The following is a 12,127-nucleotide window of genomic DNA, read 5'->3' as shown; positions in this document are numbered from 1 at the left end:
TCCAAAAGTTGAAATATTACAAAAACAAAACCTACAACTGAGGATTTCCTAATGAAGTGCTCAGCTCCTCCAGGTTCTTTGTGTCCATCGCAGCCTCTGAGGTCACCAGAAGACACAACTCGGCCCAGCCTTTCACTCCGAGGTTGATGTTACAGTATCTTGTGACCATGAAGACAGACAGACCCAGAACCAGAGGACCGGAGTTCCTGCATTTTTCTGGCAATTTCTCTTTCGGCTCTCCTTTTAAAATCTGCACCAAAGTCTCTGAAATCAGCTCTGATGCCTGCAGATACAAACGTTTGTTACTGATGGCGTGTTAGAAGTACAAACTATAATATTTTAGGCTTTTTTCTGCAGAGCTGACCTTGACTAAAGGCGGTTTGGAATTGTCCTGGTATGAAATTCGACTTTGAGCTGTACTGAAACTCTGTGTAAAATACATCAACTGGTCAGACAACGTCTTAGTGCTTTGTTTGTCTGATGGAGTCCATTTCTGGAAGATGCGGCTCAGAAGAGTTGATGCTGAAGTCTGCCACAAGTTGGAAATTTCATCGCCTCTTGATTTCTTCAAACCGACCATCTGTAGGCCAGTTTTTAAAAAATTCTGTCCATCATCGCGGCAGATGAAGCCTTCATAAAGGTGCAGCTCTAGGTAAACACACACAGATCTATCATTATATGAGTCCACTAAAACCAACATGAAAGATTCATTTTGGTCACGTCAAGTTTTTGTTTACCTTTTATTTTGGGGTCCATTGGAATTTGAAAAGATCGATAGGCTGCTCCAATAACTTCCTTGTTTCGTTGTTTAACACCGTACCAGTATGTCAGCTGATAGCCTCTGGTCACTGCGTTTTTCTCAACAGAGAGCTGTGCTTCTACCAGGTAGCCTTCCTGCTTTATTCCACTGAACATAAAACATTTCAGGTTTCAGTTCAAGTTTTATTCCACAATCCCATGACACTGACATTGAAACATAATTATTATGTCTCTGCAAGTACTTAGTTTGCCATAAAAATAATACTTTGTCATCAGTTAAGTTTTCTTTCACTTGACAAAAGGTTGGAGACAACAAATAGTCAATATAAACAAATGTACCTGCAGTATGTGTATTTCTGGGGTAAGAAGAAAGTAAGTTTCTAGAACTCCACAATTCTTATCTGGTTGCTTTTAAGTATGCAAGCGGATGAGCAAATGATTTACAAAACAGGGAAGCTAAAGCCTGAACTTGCAACCTAAGTCAAGTCAAGTTTATTTGTGTAGCATATTTCAGCAACAAGGCAGCTCAAAGTGCTTTGCATCACAAAAACATCATACAATCCACAATAAGTATTACATTTTGTCAAATGCCATCAACAAAATCATCAAGTAAATACACTTTAAAGTTTGGTTGATTTGTCAATAGTTTTATGTGGTTCACAAGTTAACAAACAAGAAAGATTGCAGTGATTTTGATTGCAAAGCAGCTAAGTGCTCCTTAAAAAAGCAATAAAATCGCTCAGTCAAACTAGGAGGATTGACTGAACAAAAAGTCAGTCAGGTTTGACTTTTAGGTTTGACTTTTTGCCAAAAAACCTAAAAGCTGGGTATGCTGTGGTGGCGCAGGGGTTAAGCATAACCCATCTTCAACGTGGCCGTCACAGGTTCAATTCCGGGCCTGGTGACCTTTGCCGCATGTCTTTCCCCATCTCTCATTACCAACCTTCCTGTCAATTAACTATCAAATAAAGGCCATTACAGCCAATAAAACCTTTTAAAAAATACCTAAAAGCTGAAAAAGTGTAGATTAGCATTAAAGAATCTACAGAAAATACCTGTAATTATGGGGAAAACTGCAACTCTTAATCTGTAAATGTTACTGTTCATTTCAGCTGCAGAATGTAACTTTTATAAAAAAATATATATATTTTTGAATACATTTGCTGAACTATCACTATGTCGTGATAGTACAGATAATCGGTGGAAAAACTGAGCTCCTCTGCCTTCTCCCAGTGATAACAAAATTGACACGAGATTGTCAATCGCCTTCTTGTGTGGCACCGATCATCCTCACTCCCTCTTCTATCCCGCTCTGTGCTACGCTGCAGCTAGCCTATTGTGAATGTCAGGCTAGTTAGAATGGGCACCAATGACAGGAGCTAAATAGTTTTCCTGCTATGATAAGTTATTTCTCCACTACTGGCACATTTAGCAGCGAGTACATGAGGATGAATGACAGTGCTAAAACCCACCTCCTGGCTCTAATTGGTTGTTTTTGAGTGGTCTGTTTCTTCAGACGGCAATAGCAGCACAAGGAGGAGGTGAAGAAGCTGATCTTTTTACAGATTATCTGTCTTATAATAAACTGTCACAATATGGTGACAGTTTTAACAAATAAGAAAAAGACATATTCTTCAAAGAAGCTACATACTGCAGTTTTAATACTAGATCAAATTGGGTGAATTAGGTCTGTGCATCACTGAGAATAATACTCACACAAAATGTGTTATTTTAAAGGGCAAAAATCCTCCGCCTTCAAACATCATTAGGAGTGTGTCGTGTTCTGAGTTGAATCTGAACTTCTTGTCCAGAACAGCGTAGATGTGCAGTGTGAACATGGGAACTCCAGGAGGAGGCCTGACTGGGCTCCTATCCCTGTGAAGAAAAAAATATTTTTAATTTTTTAGGCTCAGCATCAAAAACGAACAAAGCTGCTGAATTCAGCCTCACCTCGTGCTTAGAGGTTGGTCAGCAGCTTTTTTTGAGGCTGTCAAACTGGACTGTTTCTCTCCTCCTGCCCCAGAGACGGCTGTGGCGTATGACTTTGGTTGGCCGTCTTTATCAGACTGAGATGTTGCTGCTTCAGCAGAAGATCCTCCAGGTTGATCGTTCTCATTTTTAGCCATTGACTCTGTTGTGCTGCCTTTCACTGGATCGTCTTTTGGCCCCGGAGCAGCGCTGCTTTGCTGCAGCTTGGGTTCAGTCTCTGCCGGGCCAGCGGTGGCCGGTTGAATCTCTTTACGCTGTGTGTCATCTTGCTTTGGAACGAGGAAGTCTGTCTGTGTTTCCTGGCTCTTCTGAAACACAACTGCAGTCTGTGTGAATCTATCTCTGCCTTTATGCTTCTTTGTTTGTGTCTGAGCTTCAACCATCTGAACATCTTTCTGGGGGGATTTTTCAGCATTTTCTTCTTTTTGCAAGTTTTGTCCAGCCTGGAGAGTCTGTTCTTTGACAAACAACCCTTCCTCAGTTTGGGTACTTGTGGTCTCACCTGCCTTATTTCCATCTTTTTCTGTACTTTTGGTTTTCACATCTGAGACGCTCTTTTTTCTCTCCTGGGGTTTTTCAACATTTTCTTCTTTTGGCAGGCTCTCCCCAGCCTGGAGAGACTCTTCTTTCACAGTCAAGCCTTCCTGGGTTTGGCTACTTGTGGTCTCAACAACCTCAATCTCATCTTTTTCTGCAATTTCACATTTTAAATTTGAGGCTGTCTTTTTTCTCCTCTGTCTTCTTTGTCTTCTTTTCTTTTCTTGAATATTCTTGGTGGGATTTACAGATTCGTGTTGCTGAAATATATATTTAAATGGTTTTAAATAGTTTTTATATGCAGAAAACTAACAGAATAAAAACATATTACATCTGCAGTTCTACCTCAGTTCTCCTTCGGGGTCTTTTGGTTGCGACATCATCATTTTTCCTGGATTTCTCCTCTGATTCAGCGGTGCTGTGGAGGTTTGCTGCCCCGTCCGCCATCTGTGGGGACGACTTTCCACGGACAGCCTCCCTTACTCTGATATCTACAGAAATAGCAATGGTAAAATGCTTCTATCTATTCATTATGGGTATGAAAATTACATCATTTCTGGTCCTTTAAGAACACATTTGAACCATCCTTTTCCAGACTCTTTTAAATATGACTTCAACATGCAGTTACTCACACTGACCAGAGAAATACCTTCTGGAGAAAATCTGGTCAGACGAGTTGGATAATGTTTGAACTGAGGAGGATCTTAAACCTAATCAAGCCTTATTTATGATGGAAGATATTTGATGATGGCCAATTTGTGATGGCATGATATGCATATACTTGCAAGTGCAATTATAACCCTACAGTTAACTAGATGAAATTCATAATTGTTTCTGATGTTGACTTCAGTTCACCGCAGTATTAAAAGTAGATTTATTACTTCCCTAAAAGTCAGAAAAGCTAATAACAAATGTTGTGTATATGCATGGTGAACTGTGATTCTGAATAAACTGTAATAAGATAATTTGGTTTTTAGGTTAGAGATTTAAGCCATAATTCAAAGTATTTGACAAACTCCATCACAGCTCTAAATGGAAAATATTTAAGATAATGTTTAAGACTTATTTTCCACCTATAATTAATGATAACCTTTCTTGAATAAAAGAAACAATAGATGACAATAAATTATTCCTACACATAATTTTACAGCGATATTACGAGTATCGAACCGCTTATAGGAAAATTACAAAAACTCCAGATTTTAAAGTTTGTTGTTTAAGCTAGCTAATTTACGCTAGTGTTGACTTTTCGTGACAATGGTACTTTTTAACACAACCTGACTTAGGATGTTAATCATCTATGCTGTCTGTCGTTTTATTAGTAATACAACCAAATCTGAGACAAAATTAAAAAAATATATCAGATTTAAAGTAATATATTGCTTACCTGTGCGTCTGACAGCCTGCAGGACGAGTATCAACAGAAATGCTCTGTGATCGTTTATTACAGACTCTAAAGTCAAGGGAGGGACAGTCCCCAAATGTGTCGTGTGTCCCACAAGCGGGTCGTTTTCTCTACCCGTCACTTAATAAGTTTACTTAAGATAAACTAGCTTAATATAACAACACTTGTTTACAACAAATAATACTAGTATATAGAAAAATTGAGCGATAATGCTTAGCTTTACGTGTTCTTCTGGTCCTATTTGATACGTAATTTTCTGACAGTCCCTAGAACACTTGAACGTCTCTTCAGTTTCGTTTCTGCTTTGGTCACATCGAAGAAGAAACTTAGGCTGTGTTTTGAAGTTTTCACTTTCGATTTTCGCAAGAAAAACTGATAAATTACCGGCTATTTTGCTTTACGGCATTGTCTATCAATTTTAAATTTTAAAACAATTAAAGTCGGATACAAATACAATTTAGAAAATTCTTAAAGAAAAAATATCAGAAACTAATATAGGCTATTTATTAACCAAAACAGACATCTGGGAATAGCCAGTTTACAACTTCTTAAAAGCATGCAATTTCCCCCAAATGTTATAAGAAAATGAAATAAAAACAGACAGAAAAAAGATATATGCCTCTTTTTAAGAAATACCACATTTTTAATGGGAAAGCGTCACATATTCGTCGAAGTAGGGGAACATAATTTATCCACTTCAAGAAAATAAGTAAGTAATGTACTCAAAAAATTTTCAAAATAAATCAAGATAAATCCACAGTATTAACGTTTTTTAATCTTATATCCGAGTATAAATTGACAATATTTCTAAATTTAAATTTATGCTGCATTTATGACACCCTATGAAATCATATAAGGTCACAAATTCTAAACAGTCTAATAAAACAGAAGTGATTATTTAACATTTTTTGTGAGGAAGAAATTACAACACAACATAATTTATCCCCCATAACTTGTGTTAAATGACAGTCTTTTCACATCAGGTACACATGTTAAAAATATTGCTCATTTTGAAGTTTATCCTCCAGACTGTGGATTTCAGAGTGATCACTGTGGTGAGATCTTAAAAGCAGTCTGGGGATTTTTGAAAAAAGATTATATCAACTTACGAGTCTGAATTTAGTCTGTTCAAAACATCTGCCAACTTCTCTAAGTCTGGTCACAGAAGCAAGTTCATCCAGAAAGCAGACCACAATATGCTAAAGGAAGCAGACTCTCATGTCAGATGATATGAAAGTGACTGTACAAGAAACTCTCAAAGAAAAACACAAAAACCTGACTGAAGTTTGCTAGACAGAAAGCAGACATCATGACCAGAATATACTCTTTGACCAGGTGGATGTAAAATTTAATTTTTGGGACACCAGAACAGACGCCATGTCTGATGTACTCTAATTACAGCGTTTAGAAAAACAACCTCATTCCAGCTGTGAAACAGGCGGTGGTGTCGCGGTTTGGAGATGTTTCGCTGCAGTACTTGACCAACTCACCATCTGAATGAATTCTACCATTAATCAGGGGACGAAGATAATATGAGAGGAAAGAACAAATTAAAAAAGATGGATGACTTGAAATCCCCAAACATCTCGGAGCTGATGACGAGGAGCAGGGTAAACTTTCCTCAGACCTCAATAAATTTCACTCAGAAGGAGTAGGGTGAAGTTAGCCCTTTTGTTGACTTGTTAAAGAAGCGAAGCAGCATTCATCTTTGCAGTTCACCTGTAATAAAATCATATAAAAAATAAAATTACAGATCAATCTGTGAATATTTGTTTATAAAGGACAGAATAATTAATGCAATACAGAAGCAAAACTACAAAAACTCTAAGAAAACTTTCTCATTGGTAAACTACACCTCTGAAGTGAACATTTTGATGTCATCATTGCTGTGAGCCAACGGGTTTCTGGATTCTGCGAACTACGACCCTGCTCCTCCTCCCAGTGGGTCGGCCTGCTCCTTTTGCTGCACCCTCCTCTCTTGTCCACCATCTGGGCGTTTGCAGATCTTTGCTTTGTGCTGCAGGTTTTCTTCCGGACCGAGCACCGTCCACGAAAGACTCGACGTCTTCGAACCTGGCAGTGAGCTCGACGAGACGCTCCTTCAGGGAGTTGAACTCTTTGTAGAGATCTCCCAGAGCTTCTGACAGCGGCTGGATCCTGCAGGAATGCAAACAGATGTATCCCTTTAGACACAGTTAAAGTAAAATCTACCTCCGCTTAGAGATTACAAACAAATGAAAAGACCAATAAAATATTGCCAAGTTAAACTTAAACAGACAGCTATAAAATATTTGGACGATTTTCCCACACATTGCTGCCAAAACAACATTACAACCCAAAAGAGTGGATCTCTACATTTGAACTCTGGCATTGAGTGAATGTTATGGTTTAAAGAGGGAACAGATCCCAGATGGTTTTCTTAGAAATCTGGAACTTTTCTTTGGACTTCAGCTTTTTTTGTGAAAAAGAAAAGTGGATGTGTTAAACCTAATTTAAAAAAATCTGTTTATAGCAGATGAAGAGTTTGTGACAAATACTGCCAAGCAGATCAACCACTGTGTGTGGGAAGTAAATCTTAAAATCTTCTGAAAATGGGTAAAACAATTATTGTGATAGCTTGATATTCATAAAAAAAATTAATAATTAAATTATGTATCAGAGTTTGGTGGATAACAAACAAGGAACATGATTAAAAAGAGGCTTTGAAAAGCAACTTAAAGTCCCTCAGAAAGCCTGGAGAACTTTTGATCAAAACTAAAAGATCAGAAGAAAATATGCTAGTTTGGAAGGAAAATACTCATAAACAAGAACTGAACTTGAAGTAGGCACAGAGCCTGGAGCTTCCTGACCTTCCGTAGTCGGGCAGCACAGTGTTGTGGTCATGCAGCAGCAGATCTTTGACCTGTGTCATGATGGCGTATTTCCAGTTGTCTAGAACCAGCGTGAGGTTTGCACATCCTTTGCTGTTCATCTTCTCAGCTGCAGGTCAGCAAATCAAATAGAGAAATTTTATTGAACTATTTGTATTAGTGTCTCAGAAATAAAACTCAAACAGCAGAAGTGCTCTGAATGTTTTTAACTTTTTTTTAATACAAAATACAGGTAGAGTAGCAGCAGTTCTATAGATTATTTAGAAACTCTGAAATACAGTTAAACTTGTCTACAAAAACGTGTTTGACCTATTAAGCAAATATAGGAAATATATATATATTTTGTTATTGTAAATAAGTTGCGGAAAACTGTCTTATGTTCATCTCAAGATAAAACGTTTATAACTTGCATTAGATTCTCCCAAAATGCACTTAAAAACTATTTGCGAAATAATAATAAAATATAACAGAAAAAAATAGAAGCAGAATAAAGTAAAATTAAAACAAAAGTAACAACAAATGACCTACTCATGCTGTCGGGCACTGGAAGTGTTTTTAAAAGAAACCTACAAACAGAAACTAGTTCCTTAATTTCATAACTCAGTAAAAGTTCGGACCGAGATGAGAAATAAGATTTAAGGCATCATAGTTAAGACAGAAATATTTACCCCACTGGCAGATTTAAAGTTACTTTCATTCAGCCAAAAAGTAAATTTTTTGTGGTGAATGAGACAGGCATCTCTCAAAAACAAACATCAGAACATCAAAAAGTAAAAAAGAACATTAAAATGTGATTTTTGTGGGCTTTACAGCAATAAAACTTGTTTACCAGCTTATTGCATGTTTCACTAATATTTCAATGATTTATCTTTGCCATCACCCTAACTTAGCTCCCTCCATTGATTCCTTTTTAGATTCAAGTTGCCACTCTAAAACATTACTTCAAACCATAATAAACAATTACAGGCTCAAGCGTATTAAACAACAGTCCATATAATTATCAATGACATCAAAATGTTTACAACCAATCATAGCGAATATTTGAAAAATAGGACTTAATCTGTAAAAATATGCAATAGTTTGCTTCTTTTCTGTCATCTGTGTTAGCAGATTATGGACTTGCCTTCATCGCCGTGATCCAGTCCTGGTTTCTGTTTCTGAGCGACTGCCATAGTTACAGACAAAACCAGCAAAACTCCAGCCGACTTCATTCCTGTTCAAAACAAAACTTCCTTCAGTGTCTGATCATTAAAGCATCAGCCTGGAGATTAAAACTCACTGGAACGACGCCGTGGTCATAAAGAAAACACCTGTTTTATATCTGGGACAGAGGGAGGACCTTCAGTCTCCTCCCCTCCATCAGGACGAGCTTCATGTGGGGGTTTCTGGTGGAAGCGTTTGAAGTTTCAGGTTAACATTCCTGTTCTTCATCTGCTGCACATCTGCAGATCAATTATAATAAACATTCTAAGAGTCAAACGCAGCAAACTGATCCTCTGTCCCATTTCGACTGAGAATTTAGCATTAGACGTTTGATTCATTAGAAAACAAATAGATTGTGTTTAATAGATGTTGACTTTTAGAGAACTTGACACACAGGCAGTGATTTACTGCTGTGGTAGTTCTGCTTTAAAGCTTTTCTTCTGGTGAATGAATTCCTGGCTGCAGGAATTTGCTCCCATTCAGACAAAACAGCAACATGACGACTGACAGCAGACGACGAACGATGAGGAGCCAACAATTCAATCAGAATCAAGCCAGTTGAACCTGGACGAAACACGGTCAGTGATTCATTGATATTTTCTTAAACGGCGTGTTAAATCGGCAAGAAACTCACTGGCAAAAAACCCCAAAACAAGTTAAGGAACTGATTTAGATATAATATGGTAGCAAACCAGTGATGATACATAGTAAGAGTATTCCATTCCCTTTAACTTTTTGCATTTTATCATGTTGTAACGTCCAACTTCAATGTGTTTCTTTTTTTTCCATTTTATATGCAGGAACAAACACAAAGTAGAGAATTACTGTAAACGTACACAATCACTGTAAAGAAAATTATACTTTCCCAAAATAAGATTAGAAAGGTTTGGTCCCCTTTATTCTGATACCAGCTGCCTTCATAACTCAACCAAATAGTAAGTAACAGTAAGACGGGTAAATGGAGATAAATACAGTTCAGTTCTGGTAGCAAACCAGTGGAGGTTACAAAAGACTCGAGGTAAAGATTTACCTTCCAGCAGGACGACGACCGTAAACATGCGGTCAGAGCTGCAGAGGAACGGTTTGGATCAGATGTGTCCAAACATCCATGTGTCTCTGCTCCAGCCGAATAACTTCCTCATTATGTCATCAACCTCTGCAGATGCCTGCTAATGTGCAGCAGAGCATCTAAAATATGCGGGACATTGACTCTTCTGGACTAGAGTCAGCCAGCCCTGGTTAAGATCGAAGCATATAATGCGTTAGAATGGCCCAGTCAAAGTCCAGAACAAAGCCCAATTGAGGATACGGAGCAAAGTTTGAAAAGAAGCTGAATATTTGTGGGAAAACACTTTTTAAAATACCATCCATAAAATAGATCAGTGGCTATAAAATGGCAAATGTTGAATCCTTGCCATGTTTCTAAAGAATAAAGTATCTATATTGTTTTAGTGGAGTACAGGGAAGTCAAAGGGAAGAAGTATTTTCTAGGACAGAACTGGAAACAAAGGGTAGAAGCTTGTAAATTCCCTGACAAATATTTTGTTAGGTAACATTTTTATCATCACCATATGATATGCGGTGTTTATGTGTATATTGCTGGACATTAATCTATTACCATTCCAACAATTAGAATGTGTAGTTTAATAAATGCAGTTTGTGTTTTCAAAGCAAATACAGTAATATTTCTTTTAGGTTCATTTGAGACAAGAAAGAAACAAGAAAGAGTTTGATGCACTCTGATGTAGTACCAGTTTCCCCCAGTTGTATTATAAGCCTGGCAGCCCACCAGGCTTAGCATTGATTATTTATTTAAGTTTTTTTTTAATGTTTGCATTTTTTAAGACTTTATTGTTGATGTTAAGATATTAATCTTCCAATAACACGTAATAATCAAGTGATATTTTCAAGTTTCCTGTCAACTTTAAACATTTTTTAACTCAAAAACACGACGGACCGCTGGATGAATGACTGCCCTAGCACCCAACCACCAGGTTTAGCAAGTTTCCTGAGAAAAACCTTGATTAACTTAGAGACACATAACCAACTATAAATGTACTGATTTCAACAACAGAAACCTCTTTTAAACTGTTATTTTCCAAGTTGTATATGTTTGTATTAAAATAAATGAATTATGATAAATTGGGACGCATTTAAACGGATTTGCTTTTACACTTTTGTTCTTCCTCAACAAGAATGAAGAAAACAGAAAAGATGAACGACACTCCTGATTGTGTTCTTTGTTTATTTTATTGTTTTGCTTCAAATCCAAGTCAACAGCGTACAACTTTCAGGGTCCTCGGTCAGCTCAGAGGAAAGTGAGGACGGGCTGCCGCTCCAAGAGCTTGCTTGCTCAGCAAACAGCCCCCAGATTAATACAAAAGGAAAAAGGTCAAAGCCGCCCCTTAGTGTGACATCAGAGCAATCACACCAAATTAAATCCACACGAGGGGGCAAAAGGAGCAAAAAAGCATCAAACTAATCTAAAATTATAAGTATTCTCTTAATTGACGAGGGCAAGTTTACAGAGAAGCCCACATCTGATAAATTAGTAACCATGAGCCGCTCGTGACTTGCCCTCTGGACTAGAGAGAGGTTCACTGAAAACTCTCCCAGTTTGGATCATCACTGGAGTGACGCAGCACACGTTCACGAACGAAAACCAAACTAACCTGAAAATCGTTGAGAGAAAAAAGGGACCGAGTGAGATTCTGGATGCTTCTGCTAGTTTAACACTGCTGTGATCTGATTGTTTGTCGGTAAATAATCCATCTAATCTTTTTATGTTATTTTACAGAGGCACTTTTTAACTCCACGCGTATCGTTTACCCTTTAAATGGCTTTAAAGAACAGATGAACACCAAAATGTTGAAGTTTAGCTGAATGTGAGCCTGAAACGCTCAGAGCACCTGTGGCCAACTTTAAACAAAAAAAAAGAAAATCATCTCACTCATATTGGTCCCAAAGTTATTAGTCTTGTAGGAAATAGAAACCAATTTCAATCGACCCAAATGCCCAAACTGAATATGTTAAAAAGAGTTAGCCATGATATTTTAAAAAGAAAATTAGTCTGTCCGATGAATTTGCTTTTAATCTGATGTTCACTACTAAAACACAAAATGTTACCAAGTATTTCTGGTCTAGTTTCTAGTGCAAATATCTCAGTAAATGTAAAATAAAATAAAACTAACTTACAAGTAACTTTTCAGCACAATATCGGAGTTTGTCTTAAGTAAATAATGCTTTAATATTCATGAAAAAGTACTAGTTATGTGACAGTGGAACAAATCATTTTGACTTATAATATGGAAAAATGTTATTTCTCTTACAACTAGCACTTTTTAATCAACATTAAGGAATTGTT

The 12,127-nt window shown here is 37.3% G+C and overlaps 2 protein-coding genes across 4 annotated transcripts in view; both read right to left on the bottom strand.

Moving 5' to 3' along the window:
* Positions 1 to 4,752, bottom strand: part of rnf213b (ring finger protein 213b) — a 36,579-nt gene extending 31,827 nt beyond the window's left edge. Inside the window, exons 1-7 of the mRNA XM_008437512.2 lie at positions 4,673 to 4,752; positions 3,631 to 3,776; positions 2,710 to 3,545; positions 2,476 to 2,634; positions 738 to 907; positions 365 to 648; positions 36 to 283 (exon numbers count right to left, since the gene is read on the bottom strand). Of these exons, the coding sequence (XP_008435734.2) occupies positions 36 to 283; positions 365 to 648; positions 738 to 907; positions 2,476 to 2,634; positions 2,710 to 3,545; positions 3,631 to 3,732 (1,799 nt within the window). The 5' untranslated portion in view covers positions 3,733 to 3,776; positions 4,673 to 4,752. The remainder of the gene's footprint in view (positions 1 to 35; positions 284 to 364; positions 649 to 737; positions 908 to 2,475; positions 2,635 to 2,709; positions 3,546 to 3,630; positions 3,777 to 4,672) is intronic.
* A 554-nt stretch (positions 4,753 to 5,306) lies between these two features.
* On the bottom strand, positions 5,307 to 10,910 carry LOC145549072 (uncharacterized). Of its 3 annotated transcripts, XM_081600449.1 has the most exons (5): positions 8,871 to 10,910; positions 8,684 to 8,773; positions 7,507 to 7,669; positions 6,546 to 6,847; positions 5,307 to 6,409 (listed from the first exon to the last, which is right to left on the bottom strand). In XM_081600449.1, exons 2-4 carry the CDS (start codon positions 8,769 to 8,771, stop codon positions 6,571 to 6,573), a joined length of 528 nt encoding a protein of 175 aa, XP_081456575.1. In that variant the 5' UTR covers positions 8,772 to 8,773; positions 8,871 to 10,910; the 3' UTR covers positions 5,307 to 6,409; positions 6,546 to 6,570. The 3 variants fall into 3 exon arrangements, with proteins under 3 accessions (XP_081456575.1, XP_081456574.1, XP_081456576.1); XM_081600448.1 differs by lacking the exon at positions 8,871 to 10,910 and having other exon boundaries at positions 8,684 to 8,862; XM_081600450.1 differs by lacking the exon at positions 8,871 to 10,910 and having other exon boundaries at positions 7,540 to 7,669; positions 8,684 to 8,862.
* Between the last annotated feature and the right edge of the window lie 1,217 nt (positions 10,911 to 12,127).

This window comes from Poecilia reticulata, chromosome 19 (genome assembly GCF_904066995.2).
Source record: "Poecilia reticulata chromosome 19, P_reticulata-male-v2, whole genome shotgun sequence".
NCBI classification, from domain to species: domain Eukaryota; kingdom Metazoa; phylum Chordata; class Actinopteri; order Cyprinodontiformes; family Poeciliidae; genus Poecilia; species Poecilia reticulata.
The sequence above is the reverse complement of the archived record's forward strand: the minus strand, read 5'-3'. Positions and strand labels throughout refer to the sequence as shown.

Excerpts from the sequence above, each read along its gene's own strand:
- LOC145549072 (XM_081600449.1), bottom strand. The coding sequence starts at position 8,771 with ATGAAGTCGGCTGGAGTTTTGCTGGTTTTGTCTGTAACTATGGCAGTC. Across the intron at positions 7,670-8,683 it reads ACTGGATCACGGCGATGAAG|CTGAGAAGATGAACAGCAAA; the intron begins GCAAGTCCATAA and ends GCTGACCTGCAG. Across the intron at positions 6,848-7,506 it reads AGGCTCTGTGCCTACTTCAA|GATCCAGCCGCTGTCAGAAG; the intron begins GTTCAGTTCTTG and ends GCATTCCTGCAG.